The sequence below is a fragment of the Pelophylax lessonae genome, assembly GCF_965119305.1.
Source record: "Pelophylax lessonae genome assembly, chromosome: 1".
Classification (NCBI taxonomy): Eukaryota; Metazoa; Chordata; class Amphibia; order Anura; family Ranidae; genus Pelophylax; species Pelophylax lessonae.
In genome coordinates this window covers 881,902,552-881,927,848 of record NC_138768.1, presented here as the reverse complement: position 1 = coordinate 881,927,848, position 25,297 = coordinate 881,902,552, and the positions used below count along the sequence as shown (strand labels likewise).

Below are 25,297 nucleotides of genomic sequence, written 5' to 3'. Positions count from 1 at the left end.
GTTCTTGTAAGAGCTTGTTTAAGAGCTTGTTCCGTTGCATTCTCTGGGGAAAGAGAAGGTCACGCACAGGAACCTGGAGCCTTGTTGTAGGTCCAGGGTGGGTAAGAGACAGCGAGACCCAAACCAAGCTGCAGCGGTTCGTGGGGTCTGAGGTAGATACGGTGTCTGGAGGAGTGCTTGGAGCCCTCGGGAAGCACTAGGAGCATCCGTTAATGGAGGTACCAGGTCGGGGTGCTGGTTAATCCGTTACATAGGTAAGTGCAGAGATTTTTGCTTTAGATAGATTAGGTTTAGAATGTGTCACAGACAGGGGCTGACTGGCAACTTTTTGGCCTAGGAGGCAAGTAAAAACCAGAGGCCTGTGGTGCAGCGGCCCCCCTTCCTGATCTCCTCCTGACCCTTATTCCAGGCTGAAGCTCTGCTTCAGGTACTCTCTACTGATCGAATCCAGGTTCCCCACCTGGCCAGCAGGGGGCAGTTGGGGACAGCTCAGTCAGGGTTGGCCGGGGGAGGAGAGTCTCCAGTGGGGCATGGAACCAGCCTCCACAGCCAGCCACACATTTTACACCATCCATGCTGGGGGGGGGGGGGGGCTGCGCTTTTTCCTTGTCTTCATCCCGCACTTAGTAGGTCAGCAGTGGGGACCTTTTACTTCTCTTCACCGGGAATCCCTTAGGCATGTCTGTGGCAGAAGCAGTGAAGCCTTTATACAGGGAATCAGAGCAGCCTGGGGGGCAATAACCCCCCCCCGGCCCAGTCCTCCCCTGGGGACATAGCAGGTTTAGCATTCAATATGTTTTGCCTGGACTTCTACTTGAAGCAGTACTGAAGTAGAGCAGAAGTAGTATTAAATAATAGTTGAAGTCGGCGTTTAAATCCCACCACTTTAAATCATTACCACAGGCTTAAACCCTTCGGTTTTTTTTTTGTTAATGAACTCATTCTTCCCCTTCTCCTCTTAGCTATTTTTTCGGATGACTTTTATTTATTTATTTTTATTACTTTTATTTTTTTACTTTTTTATTATTCTATGGCTTATTTTTTTGTTGTTGCATAGAAATAAAATGCCCCGAAATAATAAAAATAAATACGAAAATAATACGAAATAAATTTAAAAAAAAAACAAAATTGGCATGAGGGCACATTACTATCCGAATTCGAAATGATATTTGCAGCGCTAGTGGTTATTATGTAATAAGTGCTCAATTAAACTTAAAAGAAGGAAAACTCAAAAAGTCGAATAATGATCCAATTAGTGGTAGTAGTGATAAGAAGACTCCTGATCCAGAAATCTGTGAACCACCGTGTGATAGGGAACGTAGTTATACTGGTGATCCAAATCCATTACCAATGAAAGATGGACTCTTACAGGAGCCAGTGGATTCTATTACAGAGTCAGATGAGCCTGAAATTAGTATAAAGCAGTAAAAGCAGAATGAAAAAAAAAAAGCCCACAGAGTGTAAAACCGTAAAGAGCTTTTATTAAAACAAAGGGTTAAAATACTCACATAAGACTTGATAAAAAAACAATGCTGTATACAATTTGAAGCTCACAATCCATACAGGGAAAACATCAAGGTAGTTTACAACACAGACAAGCCTGGCAACGTCATGTACGTTGGCTCAACCCAACGCGTTTCATCATAACGGACATCATCGGGGGCATTTTAACTTTACTATCCTGTCTAGTTTTTTAAATGTTAATCACAAAAGTTTTTATTTGGTCTAAATCTAATACATTCTCCTCTGTGTTCAGGGTTCTGTGCTGGTCGCTCTCGCTATGTCCTTGTCACACTCTGCGTCATCTCCCTGACAACCCTGACCATCATCATCGCTCTGTCCGTACAGTGTGAGTATTTATTACTAAGAGAAGAGATTAGACTTCCTGCTGGATGCCAATCTGTCCTTTTACAGGTAGCTCTGACATATATTATAGTGCTGTACAAAGGACGCTAAGATATTTACATTAGAGGAGCTTACACTCTAATGTCCCCCCACAGTCACACACTACTATTATTATACAGTTATATAGCTCTGACATATACCGCAGTTCTGTACAGAGATCACTGAGTCACATCAGTCTCTGTACCAGAGGAGCTTACACTCTAATATCCCCTCCCCCACAGTCACATCAGTCTCTGTAGCAGAGGAGCTTACACTCTAATGTCCCCTCCCCCACAGTCACATCAGTCTCTGTACCAGAGGAGCTTACACTCTAATGTCCCCCCACAGTCACACACTATTATTATTATTATACATTTCTATAGCTCTGACATAATAATTTGTCTTGTTCTTTGTGCTCCTCACCCCTCCAGTATCTCTGGCGTCTCAGCAGTATGATGAAACCTCCATGAAATTAGAGATATTACAGAAGGAACATGGAAATCAGAAGTCCAGCCTCACCAGCGATATCCTCAGAAAAGACTCGGTGGCTCAGGAGCTTCAGGAAAGTCTCAGGAAAACTAAATTGGATCTGGAAAAAAACAAGAATGATCTCGGGAAGTGTCAGGGGGATGTGAAGACCATCAACTTTAATCTGCAGAAGACCCTCCTAGAGAAGGATCAGATGGTCACCACCGTGAACGACCTTAGAGGAAGCCTCCAGAATAAAGAAAGCAGGCTACAAGAAAAGAGCAGTGAACTAATCGGGTACATTGATGATTGTCTGGGTCTTCCAAAAAATCAATATTGCTGCCACAACTTACAAACATGGACAGCAGCTCACTAGCTTCACCATAATATGATCCCCAGTCTTCCATACTTGAGTGCCGAAAAGGGACGATATCAGGGTCCAGGTCAGATCTGGGTTAAAGGCAAACCCAGACCGTTTGCCTTTCTCAGACCCCCCTGGGAGTACAGAAAACCAGTTCCAACTCATGGGGGGGTCTGGGCATCGGCGAGCCCCATATAATACAGGAATATGAGGAGCCAAAGTTTTACAATCCTATCGTGTCCCTAAGGGTGGACGTTTTATCCTGGAATATAATTATATGGTCCTAGTTCATAAAGATTCAGCCCTACCATAGGAATGATCCATGTACGCCCTCCACTTTAGAGTATCGCCACCCTTATCTGTGATACCCTGACTCCACATTAGGGTGACCAGACTGAGAACACTGTCCCCCGACCAATTCTGTCCTCGGTTTTGTCACTGGATTTAGGGCAGGATTAATGTAGACTGGGCATCCCATGCTGGCTGAGAATCAGCCTGGTGGCTCAGATGAGGATGCCCCCTGCTGGACGATCTCACTGCCGCTCCTGTTGCTGTTCAGTGGAGGAGAGGCAGAGCCAAGAATTGACTGTGTGGAGGGCTGAGACCGGGAGGTGAGCAGATGGGGGGGGGGGGGGTTGGGGGTCTGTTTGTACACAGGTAAAAGCAGTGGGGGAGGAGGGGTCAGAGCTGATGCAGCTGCATGGAGAGATGGAGGGTTTAGCTGTTGTGGGGGAAGGGCTGAGGGGTGGCTGCAGAGATAATCTGTGAGAGAAGGGTGCAGAGGTGAGCTATGGATGTGGGGGCAGAAGCGTCCTCTGTGCATAGCAAACCTCTGAACCCTGCACTGTATGCCTAACACCGTCCTGTGTTTTAAGCAGTCCTGTGCCCAGGGCTCTGTGTATTATGCAGTCCTGTGTCCAGCGCTCTGTGTATTATGCAGCCCTGTACCCAGCGCTCTGTGTATTATGCAGTCCTGTGCCCAGGGCTCTATGTATTATGCAGTCCTGTGCCCAGGGCTCTGTGTATTATGCAGTCCTGTGTCCAGCGCTCTGTGTATTATGCAGTCCTGTGTCCAGCGCTCTGTGTATTATGCAGCCCTGTACCCAGCGCTCTGTGTATTATGCAGTCCTGTGCCCAGCGCTCTGTGTATTATGCAGTTCTGTGCCCAGTGCTCTGTGTATTATGCAGTCCTGTGCCCAGCGCTCTGTGTATTATGCAGTTCTGTGCCCAGTGCTCTGTGTATTATGTAGTCCTGTACCCAGCACTCTGTGTATTATGCAGTCCCGTGTCCAGGGCTCTGTGTATTATGCAGTTCTGTGCCCAGAGCTCTGTGTATTATGTAGTCCTGTGTCCAGCACTCTGTGTATTATGCAGTCCTGTGCCCAGTGCTCTGTGTATTATGTATTCCTGAGCCCAGTGCTCTATGTATTATGCAGTCCTGTACCCAGCACTCTGTGTATTATGCAGTTCTGTGCCCAGCACTCTGTGTATTAGGCAGTCCTGTGCCCAGCATTCTGTGTATTATGCAGTCCTGTGCCCAGCGCTCTGTGTATTATGCAGTCCTGTGCCCAGCATTCTGTGTATTATGCAGTCCTGTGCCCAGCGCTCTGTGTATTATGTAGTCCTGTGCCCAGTGCTCTGTGTATTATGCAGTTCTGTGCCCAGTGCTCTGTGTATTATGTATTCCTGAACCCAGTGCTCTGTGTATTATGCAGTCCTGTACCCAGCGCTCTGTGTATTATGCAGTCCTGTACCCAGTGCTCTTTGTATTATGTAGTCCTGTGCCCAGCGCTCTGTGTATTATTGTGTCCTGTGCCCAGTGCTCTGTGTATTATCTAGTCCTGTGCCCAGCACTCTGTGTATTATGTAGTCCTGTGCCCAGTGCTCTGTGTATTATGTAGTCCTGTGCCCAGTGCTCTGTGTATTATGCAGTTCTGTGCTATTTGCCAATTTAAAAAAAAAATTGTCCCCAGATTTTATTTTAACAATCTGGTCACCTTACTCTACATGTAGAGGTGTAGATAAGGGGGGGTCAGGGGGGTCCAAACCCCCCCAGAGCATTGGTCAATTTCACAGCAGATAGGCTAGTGTAGCCTATCAGCTGCGGGAGCCGCACTGCTACTAGGAAGACCACCTGTCTCATCCACGAGGCTGACAGGCAGGGCCCGGCTTATTGAAGCCATGTTTACTATTTGCTTCACTAACAGATGTGCCTGCTGGGGGCGCTGTATATACTGTATATATATACACACCACAATTTGTCTTAGCATGGCAGACATGCTAATTATTGTTCTCTGGGTACTCAAGGCTGAACCCCCCCCAAGGAAAAAAAAATTATCTACGGCCCTGTCTACATGGGATCCTCTAAGGTCCAAACCCTCCTCAGTCGGGTGTGACACAAAGAGGAGGAAACCTCCTACCCCCCCTTCCCCCCTTTGAAGAGGGTCACCATCTACTTCCTGGACTGAGATAACGCCCCAAATCTGACACATCCATGTAAATCCGACTACATTGTTTGCTGCTTTGCTTTTTTTTTCTATATTTTTTATTTTTTTATTATTTTATTTTATTTTATTTTTTTATAATTTTTTTATTTTTTGCTTTTTTTTTTCTATTGCTTTGCTGCTACAGTGCGGCTCGGCTGCCCAGGATCACGTAATTATATACACGATTTGCATTCCCATGTAGGAGGCGCATGTGTGGGCCTGCCGCCCCGGCTGTGCTCTCTTTCGCTACAGCAGGTCTCGCCCCAATGATTTTATGGCTGGAACCGGTGAATAACGGAAGAGAGCTCTGTGTTAGTAAACAACACAGAGCTCTCCATTGCCAGTTTTTTTTCCTCCCTGCAAAGCAAGAAGTAAAAAACGGCATCATGAAAACAGCACACACACTACACATAGGTGGGCACACAATTAACCCTTTGATCGCTCTAGAGGTTAACCCCTTCCCAACCAGTGTCATTAGTACAGTGACAGTGTGTAGTATTAGCAGTGATCAATGTATTAGTGGCACTGGTGATGTCGGTGGCAAGTTAGTCAGTCCCCCCCCCCCCCAGCGTCAGTTAATGTCATATTGCACGCCGTCCCGTTATAAGTCACTGATCACCACCATTACTTATATATATAATGTTAACCACTTAAGCCCCGGAGGATTTGGCTGCTCAAAGACCAGGGCCTATTTTGCAATTCGGCACTGCATGATTTTAACGGACAATTGCGCGGTCGTGCGACGCTGTACCCAAATAAAATTGACGTCTTTTTTTTCCCACAAACAGAGCTTTCTTTTAGTGGTATTTGATCACCTGTGCGATTTTTACTTTTTGCGCTATAAACAAAAAAAGAGCGACTATTTTGAAAAAATAACAATATTTTTCAAATTTTTTATATGAAATCCCCCCCCCCCCCCCCCAAAATGTAAAAATCCACATTTTGTAACAATTTGTTTTCTGCTACATATTTTTGGTGAAAAAAAATCGCAATAAGCGTATTTTGATTGGTTTGCGCAAAAGTTATTGCGTTTACTAACTACGGCAAAGATTTTTGTCATTTTTATTGTTTTTTTTTTAAACTAGTAATGGCGGCGATCTGCGATTCTTTTTTGCGGGACTGCGACATTGCGGCGGACAGATCGGACCGCTAACTGACATTTTTGACACTTTTGGGGTTACCAGTGACATTACTACAGTAATCAGGGCTATACATATGCACTGTTACTGTAAAAATGACACTGGCAGGGAAGGGGTTAACTTTATTAGAGTTCCAGGGGTTAAGTGTGTCCCTAGGGGCGTGATTCTAACTGTGAAGGGGCGTGGTTTGTGATGTAACCGCAGAGACATACGATCCTACATAGCAGGACCGTATGATCTCTGCAGTTACACCAGGGAGAATGACAGACGGCTTTGTTTACATCAGCCGCATGCCTTTCTCCCTCTGCAGCGGGAGATCGCGAGTGGCCGGCGGACATCGGAGCCACCGGTCACACGCGCGGGGATGGCAGTGAATGAGCGGGGGGCGGGAGCGTGCCTCCGGCGGCATGAGCTCACCCCCTTTTGGCTCGCGGGCGAGTGACGTACCAATACGTCATATGTACTTGCGACGGTCGGCAAGTGGTTAAAATAATTTTAAAAAATTTTAAAATTTTAAATTCCAGTATATATCCCATAGTTTGTTGACCACAATTTATCAAGAAATTTATTTTTTTATCTTTTTTTATTGGATATGTTTGATAGCAGAAAGTAAAAAATATCCATTTTTTTTTTCTTTTTTCAAAATGTTCAAAATGTCGTTTTTTTTAATTTATATCACAAAAAAAAAATAAAAACCCAGTGATGACCAAATACCACCAAAGGAAAGCTGTATTTGTGTGAAAAAATTATAAACACTATATCGTCAAAAGTATTGGGACGCCCACCTTTATACGCACATTAACTTTAATGGCATCCCAGTCTTAGTCCGTAGGGTTCAATATTGAGTTGGCCCACCCTTTGTAGCTATAACAGCTTCAACTCTTCTGGGAAGGCCGTCCACAAGGTTTAGGAGTGTGTCTATGGGAATGTTTGACCACAGTCTCTGCTTTAATTCATCCCAAAGGTGTTCTATCGGGTTGAGGTCAGGACTCTGTGCAGGTTAGTCAAGTTCCTCCACCCCAAACTCGCTCATCCATGTCTTTATGGACCTTGCTTTGTGCACTGGTCCCAGGGGCAGACTGGCAACTTACGGCCCAAGGGGCAAGTACAAACCAGAGGCCCATGGTGCAGTGACTTGGCCCCCCTCCCACTCGCTTATCCATGTCTTTATGGACCTTGCTTTGTGCACTGGTGTGCAGTCATGTTGGAACAGGAAGGGGCCATCCCCAAACTCCTCCCACAAAGTTGGGAGGATGAAATTGTCCAAAATGTCTTGGTATGCCGACGCCTTAAGAGTTCCCTTCACTGGAGCTAAGGGGCCAAGCTCAACCCCTGAATGAAAAACAACCCCACACCATAATCCCCCCTCCACCAAATGATTTGGATCAGTCAGGGGACGACTGGGCCAGGGGGCAGAGGGGCAATTTCCCCCAGGGCCACTCTGATGCCCCGTAAAAAGGCTGCACTGCTTCTGCCTCAGACACGCCTAAAGAATTTCTGGTGAAGAGAAGTAAAAATTTCCCACCACTGACCTAGTGAGTGTGGGATGAAGACAAGGCCAGAGTGCAGCAACCCCCCAGCATGGATGGTGTAAACTGTGTCTGAGCAGAGGTCAGTTCCATGCCCCACTGGAAACTCTTTTCCCCCGGCCAGCCTTAACCGAGCTATCCCAGCTCCCCCCAACCGCCCCCTGCTGGCCAGGTTGGGAACCCAGATTCACCAGGTAAGTAGAGAGTATCTGGAGCAGGGCTTCTGCTTGGAATGGGGGTCAGCAGGAGGACGGGAAGAGGAAGAGTGGAAGAGGGGGTGGGTCACTGCACCATGGGCCTCTGGTTTGTACTCAGGGCCGGCCTTTGGGGTGTGCGAGCTGTGCGGCCGCACAGGGCGCCATCGGCAACAAGGGCGCCGTGCGGCCATCACAGCTCACAGAGGATCAGGCGATTTAGGCCGCACAGCGGGAGGTGAGCGGCGACTGCGGTCTGGACAGGGTGCTAACACAGGCCGTGGCCGCCGCTTACCTCCCGCTGTGCGGCCGTGTCTCGGTCACCTATTGTTGCAGTGATGCGTGCTGTGTATCTCTCACACAGCTCAGCCTCCGATCCTTCCATGCTGACTTCCCGCCCACACATCCCCGGGAGTGTGGGCGGGCGGGCGGGAGGAGGAGGAGAAGGGGCGCGGTGAGGAGGAGGAGAAGGGGCGGGGCGGGGAGGAGCTGACGATCTCTCCTCTGGCGTCAGTGCAGGGAGGGAGGAGAGATCGTCAGCTCCTCCTCGCCCTGCCCCTTCTCCTCCTCCTCCCGCCCACACTCCCGGGGATGTGTGGGCGGGAAGTTTAAAGAAAAAAAAGCTGCAGACAACGTAAGGTAAGTGAGGTCTTTATCCTTCAAAAAAATGTAAGGGGGGGGGGGGCTTTGTGTGGGGGGTCTGTGATGTAAGGGAGGGCTCTCTGATGTGGGGGGCTATGTGAGGGCGGCTTTGTGTGGGGTGTCTGATGTAAGGGGGGCTTTGTGTGGGGGTGTCTCTGATGTTAGGGGGGCTTTGTGTGGGGGGTCTCTGATGTGGGGGGGTCTCTGATGTGTGGGGGGGTCTCTGATGTAAGGGGGCTCTGTGTGTGGGGTCTCTGATGTGAGGGAGGCTTTATGTGGGGGGGTCTCTGATGTAAGGGGGCTCTGTGTCGGGGGTCTCTGATGTGAGGGGGGCTTTGTGTGGGGGGGTCTCTGATGTAAGGGGGCTCTGTGTCGGGGGTCTCTGATGTGAGGGGGGCTTTGTGTGGGGGGGTCTCTGATGTAAGGGGGCTCTGTGTCGGGGGTCTCTGATGTGAGGGGGGCTTTGTGTGTGTGTGTAGGGGGTCGCTGATCTTAGGGGGGCTTTGTGTGGGGGTCTCTGATGTGAGGGGGTCTCTAATGTGGGGGGCTTTGTTTCTGGGGTCTCTGATGCTAGGGGGGCTTTGTGAGGGGGTCTCTGATGTGGGGGGGTCTCTGATGTGAGGGGGGCTTTGTGTGTGTGTAGGGGGTCTCTGATCTTAGGGGGCTTTGTGAGGGGGTCTCTGATGTGAGGGGGCCTCTGTGTGGGGGTCTCTGATGTAAGGGGGCTCTGTGTGTGGGGTCTCTGATGTAAGGGGGCTCTGTGTGTGGGGTCGTCTCTGATGTAAGGGGGGCTTTGTGTGGGGGGTCTCTGATGTTAGGGGGCAATGTGTGTGAGGGGGTCTCTGATGTGAGGGGGCCTCTGTGTGGGGGGTCTCTGATGTAAGGGGGCTCTGTGTGTGGGGTCTCTGATGTAAGGGGGCTCTGTGTGTGGGGTCGTCTCTGATGTAAGGGGGGCTCTGTGTGGGGGGTCTCTGATCTTAGGGGGCAATGTGTGTGGGGGGGGTCTCTGATGTGAGGGGGGCTCTGTGTGGGGGGGCTCTGATGTAAGGGGGGCTAAGTTATTAGTGATCATAAAAAAGAAAAGTCAAATAAAGTGCAAAAAAGGTGCAAGAAAATGCGCGCGGGGGGGCGCCACAGGATTATCTCACACAGGTCGCCTGATCACCTAAGGCCGGCCCTGTTTGTACTTTGTGCAAGTTGCCAGTCAGCCCCTGGGACCAATGCACAAAGCAAGGTCCATAAAGACATGGATGAGTGAGTTTGGGGTGGGGGGACTTGACTGTCCTGCCCTCAACCCCATACAACACCTTAGGAATAGATTAGAGTGGAGACTGTGAGCAATGCTTTCTCTCCAACATCTGTGCCTGACCTCACAAATGTTCCTCTAGGAAGAGTGGTGACACACTCCTAAACCTTGTGGACAGCCTTCCAAAAAGAGTAGAAGCTGTTATAGCTGCAAAGGGTGGGCCAACTCAATATTGAACCCTACGGACTAAGACTGGGATGCCATTAATAGTTATGTGCGTGTAAAGGCAGGCGTCCCAATACTTTTGACAATATTGTGTAAATTGCATTGGGGTACAGTGTTGCATGACCGTGCTTTTGCCAGTTAAAGCAGCGCAGTGCTGAATAGCAAAAAAATGGAAAGATACATTACCTTGCTTCTAAATCAGGAAATACAAACTGTATACATCATTATTCTGTATACACTCACCAAGCCCTTTATTAAGCTGGTAATATGTTTATTTCTGATGAACCAATCGAAATTTGGTTCACAGGTGGCCCCTGTTGCCCACCTCCCACCTGTCACCCTTCTATTGAAAAATGGGAAAAGCTGGGTAGAGATTTGTCAGCCAACCAGCGGCTGCATCCAATCAGAATGCAAAAGCCCAATGAGGGGGATTCGTACCCCTGTACTGCATAGCACGGATGGTGAATAGAGGCAGGCTGAATGATAATAATCTATCCATGTATGGGCAGCCTTGGGTAAACCTCCACACACCTTCCTATACATGCAAATATCTAAGCAGCCAATTATCTGACAGCAGCTCAACGCATAAAATCAAACACAAGCCATTGCTTCCTATTGATTATTGATTACAAGAATAGTGAATGGCGCTGATAGTGTACAAGTCCATTGAATCCATACGCAATATAGGTTCACCATAAGATCTACAACACTAGCGGCAGTGAAGAAAATAAAAGCGAACACAAGGGGGCGCTAGACGAAGTGTAGCAGTTAAGAAGTAATGGGTTTATGTAAAGACCCAATTGGCAACTGACATATAAAAGAAGTAAAAAGGCGTATCTGTATGTGGTGGCTGGCAATCCCGATGTCACCTGCTGGGTCCCAAGCTTCCAGCTACAGAAGCTTCTGACAACTCGGGATCAGCCACCACGGCTGTATATCACATACAGATATGCCTTTTTATTTCTTTTATATGTCAGTTGCCAATTTAATTTATTAATAAACCCATTACTTCTTACTACTACACTTAGTCTGGTGCCCCCCCCTCTTGTGTTCCTTTTTATTATGCAGAGTGATTGTGTTTTACTGTTCCGCTCTATCATTGTAAATATGAAAATCGCATGGTTTTCATGTATATCTCAGCAGCTGTTTGGCAAGGCTTCTGGACACACAAAGTCTGTTCAATCCATGGTCCCCTACGATACCCAGACCCTCTTTTTTCCTTTTTCCCTTCCCCTCCCATTTTTTCTTCCCCCCCCCCCCCCTTATTTTTCTCTTTTTTTCTTTTATCCACTTTGCTGACTGCTCCTGAGATATCTTCCCCCTTTACTGATCTATATGAATATGTGATCTATATAAATATATGATCTATATGAATATGTGATCCATATGAATATATGATCTATATGAATATATGATCTATATGAATATATGATCTATATGAATATGTGATCTATATGAATATGTGATCTATATGAATATGTGATCTATATGAATATGTGATCTATATGAATATGTGATCTATATGCTACTACTATGCAGAGGTTGTTTTTTTTTTTTTTTTATATATAAAGAAAATGTTGTATGTTCACATATATGTGGATGTTAATTATATATGTTGCTTTATTCCCTAAAAGGTGTGTGTCCATCCATCCATCCATCCATCCATCTATCTATCTATCTATCTATCTATCTATCTATCTATCTATCTATCTATCTATCTATCTATCTATCTATCTATCTATCTATCTATCTGTCTGTCTGTCTGTCTGTCTGTCTGTCTGTCTGTCTGTCTGTCTGTCTGTCTGTCTGTCTGTCTGTCTATCTGTCTATCTATCTATGGATCTATCTATCTATCTATCTATCTATCTATCTATCTATCTATCTATCTATCTATCTATCTATCTGTCTGTCTGTCTGTCTGTCTGTCTGTCTGTCTGTCTGTCTGTCTGTCTGTCTGTCTGTCTGTCTGTCTGTCTGTCTGTCTGTCTATCTATCTATCTATCTATCTATCTATCTATCTATCTATCTATCTATCTATCTATCTATCTATCTATCTATCTATCTATCTATCTATCTGTCTATCTATCTATCTATCTGTCTATCTATGTATCTATCTATCTATCTATCTATCTATCTATCTATCTATCTATCTATCTATCTATCTATCTATCTATCTATCTATCTATCTATCTATCTATCTATCTATCTATCTATCTATCTATCTATCTATCTATCTATCTATCTATCTATCTATCTATCTATCTATCTATCTATCTATCTATCTATCTATCTATCTATCTATCTATCTGTCTGTCTGTCTATCTATCTGTCTGTCTGTCTGTCTGTCTGTCTGTCTGTCTGTCTGTCTGTCTATGGATCTATCTATCTATGGATCTATCTATATATCTCTCTATCTATCTCCCTCTCTCTCTCTCCCCCTCTATCTATCTATCTATCTCTCTATCTATATATTACATACATACACACTTTGAGAAAGCCTGCAACACATCTGGATCCTGGGGAAGCCCAAAGTGTAGGTGAAACGCGTCGATCCATCGCATTACAGGATGTGCTGCAATACACCTTCTAGATCAAGGTTCTTCAAACTACGGTCCTCCAGTTGTTCAGGAACTACAATTCCCATCATGCCTAGCCATGTCTGTCAATGTCAGAGTATTACAATGCCCCATGGGATGTGTAGTTCCCCAACAGCTGGAGGGCCGTAGTTTGGAGATCCCTGTAGATACTGTATTCTCTAACAATGTTTTTAACTATCTTGCCTTCAATAAAATTAATATTTTTTATAATCTGTATTTTATCTAATTGATACTGTTGGGTACACTAAAATCCCCATCCACCTCGTCCACAGGGTCCACCTGTGAGACTTTACCTTTACTGGACACACACCTTGGTATACAGATGGCCACTAGACTAGATATACGAGGGTTCTTTAACCGCTTGCCGACCGCCGCACGACTATTTACGTCGGCAGTCAGCCCCTCACAGGCAGAGCGACGTAGGGCTACGTCGCTAGCCTGTGAGGGTCTAGGGAGCAAGCGCGCTCCCCGGAGGCACGCTCCTGCGCGGTCACGGACGACCCCCCCCCCCCCCCGCGCGTGTGACCGGCGGACCCGATGTCCGCTGGTCACTCGCGATCGTCCGTTAGAGCAGGAGAAAGGCAGGCGGCTAATGTAAACAAAGTCGCCTGTCATTCTCCCCTGTGTATGAATGGTGATCATACGGTTCTGCTATGTAGATCCGTTGATCATTGTTCTTACACCTCAAGCCACAGCCAATCACAGTTAAAATCACGCCCCTAGGGACACACATAACCCCTCCCTCTCAAAAAAAGTTAACCCCTTCACTGCCAGTGTAATTTTACAGTAACAGTGCATATGTATAGCACTGATTACTGTAGTAATGTCACTGGTACCCCCAAAAGTGTCAAAAATGTCAGTCAAGGGTCCGATCTGTCCGCCGCAATGTCGCAGTCCCGCAAAAAAAATTGCAGATCGCCGCCATTACTAGTTAAAAAAAAAACAACAAAAATGACAAAAATCTTTCCCTTGGTTAGTAAACGCGATAACTTTTGCGCAAACCAATCAAAATACGCTTTTTGCAATTTTTTTTTTTACCAAACATATGTAGCAGAAAACAAATTGGCCGAAAATGTTAAAAAAATTTGATTTTTACATTTTTTTGGGGGGGGGATTTCATATAAAAAATGTGAAAAAAATTATTTTAGCAAAATTGACGCTCTTTTTTTGTTTATAGCGCAAAAAGTAAAAATCGCACAGGTGATCAAATACCACCGAAAGAAAGCTCTGTTTGTGGGGAAAAAAAGGACGTCAAATTCGTTTAGGTACACGACCGCGCAATTGTCCGTTAAAGTCACGCAGTGCTGAATCGCAAAATAGGCCCTGGTCAGGAAGGGGGTAAAATCTTCGGGGCTTAAGTGGTTAAAAAGTTTCCGCACTTTTATATATATATACGTGGAAGGTAAAAAAAAGTGTGGCGACTTTTTGAAGACCCCCCTCATATATAAAATCCAATGATGACACTGTGGAACCGTGAGCATGTGAACAATTCAGTACAAATTAGTTTCCCTTTAATCCTATGGCAGGTGCGAAAGTAATCGAAAATCACAGAAGTCGGAGGACGACAGGACTATATCTACTTTGAAAAACAATCTTTATACTACATGGAGGAAACAGAAGGCAGCAGAAGATAAGCTCTCCCAGAAAGAAAAAGAACTCTCTAATGTGAAGAAGACTGTGAGCGACCTTCAGAACCAACAAAGACAATCCCAGCTCCAGCTAGAGAAGCTCCACGACCTGGAGGAGACGCTGAACGTAGCCAAGGAATGTCTCTCCAGAAGCTGTAAGTGTGCCGAGTGTGGAGGGTGGTGGGAGCTCACAGGTCAAAGACCACAAAAAAAACAAAAAGCCGAATTCTTGTCCCTTATCAGTTTTTCCCCAAACCAAGTTTAGGTTAATGGGTGGACCTCAAGCTCTTCAGCCTTTAAACACTTAAGCCCCGGAAGATTTTACCCCCATTCCGACCAGGGGGTATTTTGCGATTCGGCACTGCGTGACTTTAACGGACAATTGCGCGGTCGTGCGACGCTGTACCTAAACGAATTTGGCGTCCTTTTTTTCCCACAAACAGAGCTTTCTTTTCGTGGTATTTGATCACCTGTGCGATTTTTTGATCACGCGCTATAAACAAAAAAAGAGCGTCAATTTTGCAAAAATAGCAATATTTTTCACATTTTTTTATATGAAATTCCCCCCAAAAAAAAATAAAAAATCAAATTTTTTTAACATTTTCGGCCAATTTGTTTTATGCTACCTATGTTTGGTAAAAAAAATCGCAAAAAGCGTATTTTGATTGGTTTGCGCAAAAGTTATCGCGTTTACTAACAAAGGGAAAGATTTTTGTCATTTTTGTTGTTTTTTTTTTTAACGCGTAATGGCGGCGATCTGCGATTTTTTTTTTGCGGTACTGCGACATTGCGGCGGACAGATCGGACCCTTGACTGACATTTTTGACACTTTTGGGGTTACCAGTGACATTTCTACAGTAATCAGTGCTATACATATGCACTGATACTGTAAAAATACACTGGTAGTGAAGGGGTTAACTTTATTTGGGAGGGAGGGGCTGTGTGTGTCCCTAGGGGCGTGCTTTCTACTGTGATTGGCTGTGGCTTGAGCTGTAAGGACACTGATCAACGGATCTACATAGTAGATCCATGTGATCAGTGTCTTTACAGCGAGGAGAATGACAGGTGGCTTGTTTACACAAGCTGCCTGACATTCTCCCTCTCCCCCGCCGATCGCCGAGTGACCGGCGGACATCGGGTCCGCTGGTCACACGCGCGGGGGGGTCCGTGACCACGCGGGAGCGGGAGCGCGCCTCCGGCGGCGCGCGCTCGCTCCCTAGACCCTCACAAGCAAGCAACGTAGCCCTACGTTAGTTTGCCTGTGAGGGGCTGAACGCCGACGTAGATAGTCGTGCGGTGGTCGGCAAGTGGTTAATGTTCAGGTTGGTAGGTAGTTGGGTCACACTTCCCATTCCACTGCCGAGCAAAGACTCTGAGGATAAATGGGATCATTCAGATCTCTCCATAGCCAGGGTGGGCATCTCACAATTGTGTAAATCTTTCAAACACTGGCTGACCAAAGATTACCTCTCCACAAAACCCATCACTCTCCCCAAGGTAATACTTAAAATCTGACCTGTTAGTGGATCCTGAGGACTGGAGTTGAGAACCACTGGCCTAAATAGACAGAAATACTTGCACCGGACATGATCAGGGGTCTCCAAACTACAGCCTGTGGGCCATGTATGGTCTTAAGATTGTCAATTTGTAAGTATATCAACCAATTACCGACCACCCACCGTCATTTAATGCCACTCATTTAAAGCTAATAGTAGATAGCTGCCATAACCCCGGTATTTTTGTTAAATGGCGGGCAGTCAGCTTTCAGGTAAGGGTGCTCCCAGTGGCAGATTCTCCGCAGGATCACCCTTACGGTGCGGCGGAAGAGGTGCCGCCACGTCCTGGACGTTTTCCCCGCTTACTGGACCCGCCGGGAGCGGGGAAAACAATCCAGTCCCGGTGTTCCGTGAGAATTACCTACCCTCGTCACTTCCGGTGCACGGCAGTGTGTGTAAAGCTAGCGGTCACATTAAAACAGCTGTGCTGCAATATGAGTCATCTCTGCTCCTATCCCTGTCACTTCCCTCATCTCAACTAGTAAATATAAAAGCGGCGGCGGCTGTATGAAAAGATAAATCACGGAGCCTAGAGCCGCTTTTATATTTAGTAGCCAAGATCAGGGAAGTGACAGGGACAGGAGCGGAGATGACTCGTATTGCAGCACAACTGTTTTAATGTAACCGCCGCGTGGGTAGGTTTGTTCCACGGAACACCGTGATCATTTCTTACTAGTGAGCATGCGCACTAGTCAGCTCCTCAGCTGTTCCATTACGTATCCGGGGCTGTGAGCATGCGCACTAGTCAGCTCCTCAGTTGTTCCATTACGTATCCGGGGCTGTGAGCATGCGCACTAGTCAGCTCCTCAGCTGTTCCATTACGTATCCGGGGCTGTGAGCATGCGCACTAGTCAGCTCCTCAGCTGTTCCATTACGTATCCGGGGCTGTGAGCATGCGCAGTAGTCAGCTCCTCAGCTGTTCCATTATGTATCCGGGGCTGTGAGCATGCGCACTAGTCAGCTCCTCAGCTGTTCCATTACGTATCCGGGGCTGTGAGCATGCGCACTAGTCAGCTCCTCAGCTGTTCCATTACGTATCCGGGGCTGTGAGCATGCACACTAGTCAGCTCCTCAGTTGTTCCATTACGTATCCGGGGCTGTGAGCATGCGCACTAGTCAGCTCCTCAGTTGTTCCATTACGTATCCGGGGCTGTGAGCATGCGCACTAGTCAACTCCTCAGCTGTTCCATTACGTATCTGGGGCTGTGAGCATGCGCACTAGTCAGCTCCTCAGCTGTTCCATTACGTATCCGGGGCTGTGAGCATGTGCACTAGTCAGCTCCTCAGCTGTTCCATTACGTATCCGGGGCTGTGAGCATGCGCACTAGTCAGCTCCTCAGCTGTTCCATTACGTATCCGGGGCTGTGAGCATGCGCACTAATCAGCTCCTCAGCTGTTCCATTACGTATCCGGGGCTGTGAGCATGCGCACTAGTCAGCTCCTCAGCTGTTCCATTACGTATCCAGGGCTGTGAGCATGTGCACTAGTCAGCTCCTCAGTTGTTCCATTACGTATCCGGGGCTGTGAGCATGCGCACTAGTCAGCTCCTCAGTTGTTCCATTACGTATCCGGGGCTGTGAGCATGTGCACTAGTCAGCTCCTCAGTTGTTCCATTACGTATCCGGGGCTGTGAGCATGCGCACTAGTCAGCTCCTCAGTTGTTCCATTACGTATCCGGGGCTGTGAGCATGCGCACTAGTCAGCTCCTCAGCTGTTCCATTACGTATCCAGGGCTGTGAGCATGTGCACTAGTCAGCTCCTCAGCTATTCCATTACGTATCCGGGGCTGTGAGCATGCACACTAGTCAGCTCCTCAGCTGTTCCATTACGTATCCGGGGCTGTGAGCATGCGCACTAGTCAGCTCCTCAGTTGTTCCATTACGTATCCGGGGCTGTGAGCATGCGCACTAGTCAGCTCCTCAGCTGTTCCATTACGTATCCGGGGCTGTGAGCATGCACACTAGTCAGCTCCTCAGCTGTTCCATTACGTATCCGGGGCTGTGAGCATGCACACTAGTCAGCTCCTCAGCTGTTCCATTACGTATCCGGGGCTGTGAGCATGCGCACTAGTCAGCTCCTCAGTTGTTCCATTACGTATCCGGGGCTGTGAGCATGCACACTAGTCAGCTCCTCAGCTGTTCCATTACGTACAGCTCTTTTGGGGAGAAAGATGGCCACCGAGTTGGAGGGGCTTTTAAACTAGGAGACGGGGGGGAGGGCTCAGAAGTAGAATCAGTCAGGAGGGAGCAGAGGACTGAAGGCAGTTGTAGGGTCAACAGCGACAGTAGGTCAACAACATCAATCGGTAGGTCTGTGCGGGAGAACAGCAGACCAAACAGAAATAAACAAAACCGCCAATCACGTTTAACTTTCGTAAAACTAAGAGGGGTATATGCTAATGCCAGGAGCCAAGCTAATAAGATGGATGAGTTGGACATGTTAGTACATGAGGAGGACATAGACCTTGTGGGAATAGCGGAGACTTGGTTCGACCCCTCACATGACTGGCTGGCCAATATCCAAGGGTATTCGGTGTACCGGAAGGACAGGGTTGGTAAAAGAGGGGGAGGGGTATGTCTCTATGTCAAGAACAATATAAAGGTGCTAGAAAGGAGTGACATTACGGATGGGATGAGCATGGATTTAGAATCTGTGTGGGTTGAACTCGATAGGGAAGAAGATAAGGGAAAAGTAGTTGTGGGGGTTTGCTATAGGCCACCTAACCAAGGGGAGGAGGTAGAGCTGGAATTTTTAGCACTAATAGGTAAAGCGGCAAAACTAGGATCAGTCATCATATTGGGGGACTTCAATTATCCCGACATTGACTGGGAAGAGGGGACTGCACACTCGCATAAGGCCCGGCTATTCACGGAAACCTTACAGGATAATTACATGTCACAGTTGGTGGATTCCCCTACTAGAGAGAATGCTATCCTGGATCTATTGATCACTAATGACCCAGACATAATCTCGGAGGTAGGAGTCCAGGACAATCTGGGCTCTAGCGATCACAGGATGATCACATTTAGTATAAATAACAATATAAAAAGGCAAGTGGGGAACATAAGAACCCTAAACTTCAGAAGGGCAGACTTTCCAAAATTGTACTCATTGATGGAAAGGGTAAACTGGGACCAAACCCTGGGATCACTGACCACAGAGGAAAAATGGGAATGCTTTAGAACAATATTAAGCAAAGGCATCTTGCAGTGCATTCCTATGGGGAATAAATTTAGAAGAGACAAAGCCAAACCTGGCTGGCTAAACCGTAGCGTTAAAAAACTTATTAGGGGAAAAAAATTGGCCTTCAAGAAATATAAATCAGAGGGCACAGTATCGGCCTTCCAGCAATACAAGGAGGAAAATAAGAAGTGTAAACACGAAATCAAGATGGCTAAAATCAACTTTGAGAGACAAATAGCGGAGGATAGTAAAAAAAACCCAAAGAAATTCTTTAAATATATCAACAGCAAAAAAACTAGGGCAGAGCATATTGCACACATAATTAACGATGATGGGAGGATGGTTACAGAGGACACTGAAAAAGCAACCGTGCTGAATTCTTTTTTCTCGTCAGTCTTTACACAGGAAAAGGAAGGGTACACTGACCATGACTGTATGGTTAGTAGTAATACACAGGACTTGCCACTATGGCTAACAGAGGGGGAAATCAGGGAAAGACTGGATAAACTTAACACAAACAAATCACCAGGCCCGGATGGCGTACATCCGAGAGTGCTCAAGGAACTCAGTATGGTTATATCCAGACCACTGTTCCTGATCTTTGCTGACAGTATTAGGACAGGAGATGTACCAGGGGATTGGAGGAAGGCTAACGTGATTCCGATATTCAAAAAGGGCCAGAGACATATCCCGGGAAATTATAGGCCTGTCAGTCTGACATCAATAATATGTAAACTTCTGGAGGGGATGATAAGGGACTATATCGTAGAGTATGCTAAAGACAACAACATCATCAGTAGTAACCAGCACGGGTTTACAAATGGGCGATCTTGTCAAACCAATCTCTTAGCATTCTACGAGGAAGTGAGCTGTGAGCTAGATAGGGGGAGACCAGTGGATGTGGTGTACTTGGATTTCGCTAAGGCGTTTGATACAGTTCCCCACAAGCGCTTAATTTATAAAATAAGGTCTGCAGGTATCGACAGCAGGGTTTGCTCTTGGATACGGAATTGGCTAAAAGGCCGTGTCCAAAGGGTAGTAATAAACAGCGCATACTCAGACTGGTCTGAGGTGGTAAGCGGGGTGCCCCAGGGCTCAGTCCTGGGACCAACCTTGTTCAATTTATTCATAAACAGCATTGAGGACGGGATCAGTAGTTCGTTATCAGTTTTTGCAGATGACACAAAATTGGGCAGGGCAATAACTGCACAGCATGAAGCAGATATCCTACAGAATGACCTGGACAAAATTACGGAGTGGGCAACGACATGGAAAATGAGGTTTAATGTGGAGAAGTGTAAGGTTTTGCACTTGGGGACCAAAAACATAAAAACACAATACATGTTAGGAGGGGAACCCTTGGGGGACTCAAAAATGGAGAAAGATCTGGGAGTCTTGGTTGATGATAGATTAGGCAACAGCATGCAATGCCAAGCGGCAGCTTCCAAAGCCAACAGAATATTAGCATGCATAAAGAAAGGGATGTATTCCAGAGATAAGACTATAATCCTTCCACTTTATAAAACTCTGGTCCGACCGCATCTGGAGTATTCTGTCCAGTTCTGGTCGCCAGTCCTCAGGAGGGATGTGTTGGAGCTGGAGAAAGTCCAGAGAAGGGCAACTAAACTGATTAGGGGGTTGGAGGACCTTACCTATGAAGAGCGGCTGCAATCGCTCGATTTATTTTCCCTGGAGAAAAGACGTCTGAGAGGGGACATGATAGCAATTTATAAATATCTTAATGGGGATCTCAGCTTAGAAGAAAAGCTGTTCATTCGAAGGAATTGCATGAGGACTCGAGGACATACAATGCGATTAGAGGAGAAGCGTTTTAACCTCAGGCAACGTGGGGGGTTCTTTACTGTTAGGGCTACAAGATTGTGGAATTGTCTACCACAAGAGGTGGTTTCTGCGGGTAGTATGGTGACTTTCAAAAGACTCTTAGACTTACATCTCAAGGATCAGGAGATTGAGGGCTATGTTAGATGATTACAGTCACACACACCTACACAGGTTGAACTGGATGGACTATTGTCTTTATTCAACCTCACCTACTATGTAACTATGTAACTATGTATCCGGGGCTGTGAGCATGCGCACTAGTCAGCTCCTCAGCTGTTCCATTAGGTATCCGGGGCTGTGAGCATGCGCACTAGTCAGCTCCTCAGCTGTTCCATTATGTATCCGGGGCTGTGAGCATGCGCACTAGTCAGCTCCTCAGCTGTTCCATTACGTATCCGGGGCTGTGAGCATGCGCACTAGTCAGCTCCTCAGCTGTTCCATTACGTATCCGGGGCTGTGAGCATGCGCACTAGTCAGCTCCTCAGCTGTTCCATTACGTATCCAGGGCTGTGAGCATGTGCACTAGTCAGCTCCTCAGCTGTTCCATTACGTATCCGGGGCTGTGAGCATGCGCACTAGTCAGCTCCTCAGCTGTTCCATTACGAATCCGGGGCTGTGAGCATGCGCACTGCTGCGCTGCTCAGCTGTTCCTGGCAGGAAGTGACGAGGGTAGGTTTTTCTCACGGGGTAGGTTATTCTCACGGAACACCGGATCCTCTGAGACAGGAAGTCAAGTGAGGGCAAGATGGCCCTCGCTCGACTCTATGGTGTTGGAGGACCGGAGCGATGTCAAACATCGATGCCTAGCAACCGGTTTAAAGGGCCAATTTTTTTTTTATGTTTTTTCTCTAGGGTCTCTGCTAAAAAAATATATAATTTTTGGGGGGTTCTAAGTAGTTTTCTAGCAAAAAAAAAAAAATGATTTTAGCTTGTAAACACCAAGCGTCAAAAATAGGCCTGGTCTTAAAGTGGTTAAATAATGACCAATGAGATATAAAAACTGTGTTTAAAACAGCTGATCGTTCTTTTCTCTCAGCAGGGAGTGATCGCGGGCCAGTCCCGTACATCAGCTTCCCCGCTGCCTAGTGGGGGCGGGAGTGGGCTGCAGGCGCGCAACCAACGTAGAGCTACGTCGGTTCGCGCAGGAGGGGCTGCCTGCGGCTGGCAGTCCATAAGTGGTTAAAAAAAGCAATGGAATAAAAAAACGTCAAAAAAAAGGCGTTAGCGGCGGTTTTTGGCGTTAATCGGTGTTTATCGACGTTAGAGCATCTTTACAGCTGAAAGACCCCACTCAAAACCCACTGGTTTTTGGGGTTTTTATACAGCCAGAAAACGCCCCTACCAAAAACTGCTGATAACAGCTTGTGTGTGCATGGAGACATAGGAGAACATGCCGGGGAGACATAGGAGAACATGCTGGGGAGACATAGGAGAACATGCTGGGGAGACATAGGAGAACATGCTGGGGAGACATAGGAGAACATGCTGGGGAGACATAGGAGAACATGCCGGGGAGACATAGGAGAACATGCTGGGGAGACATAGGAGAACATGCTGGGGAGACATAGGAGAACATGCTGGGGAGACATAGGAGAACATGCGGGGGAGACATAGGAGAACATGCCGGGGAGACATAGGAGAACATGCCGGGGAGATATAGGAGAACATGCTGGGGAGACATAGGAGAACATGCTGGGGAGACATAGGAGAACATGCCGGGGAGACATAGGAGAACATGCTGGGGAGACATAGGAGAACATGCCGGGGAGACATAGGAGAACATGCCGGGGAGATATAGGAGAACATGCTGGGGAGACATAGGAGAACATGCTGGGGGAGACATAGGAGAACATGCCGGGGAGACATAGGAGAACATGCCGGGGAGACATAGGAGAACATGATGGTGAGACATAGGAGAACATGCTGGGGAGACATAGGAGAACATGCTGGGGAGACATAGGAGAACATGATGGTGAGACATAGGAGAACATGCTGGGGAGACATAGGAGAACATTGCTGGGGAGACATAGGAGAACATGCCGGGGAGACATAGGAGAACATGATGGTGAGACATAGGAGAACATGCTGGGGAGACATAGGAGAACATGATGGTGAGACATAGGAGAACATGCCAGGGAGACATAGGAGAACATGCCGGGGAGACATAGGAGAACATGCCGGGGAGACATAGGAGAACATGCCGGGGAGACATAGGAGAACATGCTGGGGAGACATAGGAGAACATGATGGTGAGACATAGGAGAACATGCCAGGGAGACATAGGAGAACATGCCGGGGAGACATAGGAGAACATGCTGGGGAGACATAGGAGAACATGCCGGGGAGACATAGGAGAACATGCCGGGGAGACATAGGAGAACATGCCGGGGAGACATAGGAGAACATGCCAGGGAGACATAGGAGAACATGCCGGGGAGACATAGGAGAACATGCTGGGGAGACATAGGAGAACATGCCGGGGAGACATAGGAGAACATGCCGGGGAGACATAGGAGAACATGCCGGGGAGACATAGGAGAACATGCTGGGGAGACATAGGAGAACATGCCGGGGAGACATAGGAGAACATGATGGTGAGACATTGGAGAACATGCTGGGGAGACATAGGAGAACATTGCTGGGGAGACATAGGAGAACATGCCGGGGAGACATAGGAGAACATGCCGGGGAGACATAGGAGAACATGCTGGGGAGACATAGGAGAACATGCTGGGGGAGACATAGGAGAACATGCCAGGGAGACATAGGAGAACATGCTGGGGAGACATAGGAGAACATGCCGGGGAGACATAGGAGAACATGCTGGGGAGACATAGGAGAACATGCTGGGGAGACATAGGAGAACATGCCGGGGAGACATAGGAGAACATGCCGGGGAGATATAGGAGAACATGCTGGGGAGACATAGGAGAACATGCCGGGGAGACATAGGAGAACATGCCGGGGAGATATAGGAGAACATGCCGGGGAGACATAGGAGAACATGATGGTGAGACATAGGAGAAGATGCTGGGGAGACATAGGAGAACATTGCTGGGGAGACATAGGAGAACATGCCGGGGAGACATAGGAGAACATGCCGGGGAGACATAGGAGAACATGCTGGGGAGACATAGGAGAACATGCTGGGGAGACATAGGAGAACATGCTGGGGGAGACATAGGAGAACATGCCAGGGAGACATAGGAGAACATGCCGGGGAGACATAGGAGAACATGCTGGGGAGACATAGGAGAACATGCTGGGGAGACATAGGAGAACATGCTGGGGAGACATAGGAGAACATGCTGGGGGAGACATAGGAGAACATGCTGGGGGAGACATAGGAGAACATGCCGGGGAGACATAGGAGAACATGCTGGGGAGACATAGGAGAACATGCCAGGGAGACATAGGAGAACATGCTGGGGGAGACATAGGGGAACATGCTGGGGAGACATAGGGGAACATGCTGGGGAGACATAGGAGAACATGCTGGGGAGACATAGGGGAACATGCTGGGGAGACATAGGAGAACATGCCGGGGAGACATAGGAGAACATGCCGGGGAGACATAGGAGAACATGCTGGGGAGACATAGGAGAACATGCCAGGGAGACATAGGAGAACATGCTGGGGGAGACATAGGGGAACATGCTGGGGAGACATAGGGGAACATGCTGGGGAGACATAGGAGAACATGCTGGGGAGACATAGGAGAACATGCTGGGGAGACATAGGAGAACATGCTGGGGAGACATAGGAGAACATGCTGGGGAGACATAGGAGAACATGCTGGGGAGACATAGGAGAACATGCTGGGGAGACATAGGGGAACATGCTGGGGAGACATAGGAGAACATGCTGGGGAGACATAGGAGAACATGCTGGGGAGACATAGGGGAACATGCTGGGGAGACATAGGGGAACATGCTGGGGAGACATAGGAGAACATGCTGGGGAGACATAGGGGAACATGCTGGGGAGACATAGGGGAACATGCTGGGGAGACATAGGAGAACATGCTGGGGAGACATAGGAGAACATGCTGGGGAGACATAGGAGAACATGCTGGGGAGACATAGGAGAACATGCTGGGGAGACATAGGAGAACATGCCGGGGAGACATAGGAGAACATGCTGGAGAGACATAGGAGAACATGCTGGGGAGTTTATTGGCTGACGCAAAAAACAGCCGCTGTAAAAACGCCCCGTCTGCATGAGATCTAAATGTTGGCTGACTGCTGGACACTTGCCATGTTCCCACCTTACCATCCATAGGTTTATTTAAACAATATACATAAGAGGGATTAATAA

The 25,297-nt window shown here is 47.5% G+C and overlaps 1 protein-coding gene and 1 long non-coding RNA gene across 2 annotated transcripts in view; one reads left to right on the top strand and one right to left on the bottom strand.

Annotated features, from left to right (window-relative positions):
• Nucleotides 1–25,297, bottom strand: part of LOC309545009 — a 338,928-nt gene that overhangs the window by 75,511 nt on the left and 238,120 nt on the right. The gene's annotated exons all lie outside the window — the stretch shown is intronic.
• LOC309545008 (uncharacterized protein) overlaps nucleotides 1–25,297 on the top strand; it is a 95,274-nt gene that overhangs the window by 31,773 nt on the left and 38,204 nt on the right. The window contains exons 3-4 of the mRNA XM_082244081.1: nucleotides 1,757–1,849; nucleotides 2,316–2,649. Of these exons, the coding sequence (XP_082100207.1) occupies nucleotides 1,757–1,849; nucleotides 2,316–2,649 (427 nt within the window). The remainder of the gene's footprint in view (nucleotides 1–1,756; nucleotides 1,850–2,315; nucleotides 2,650–25,297) is intronic.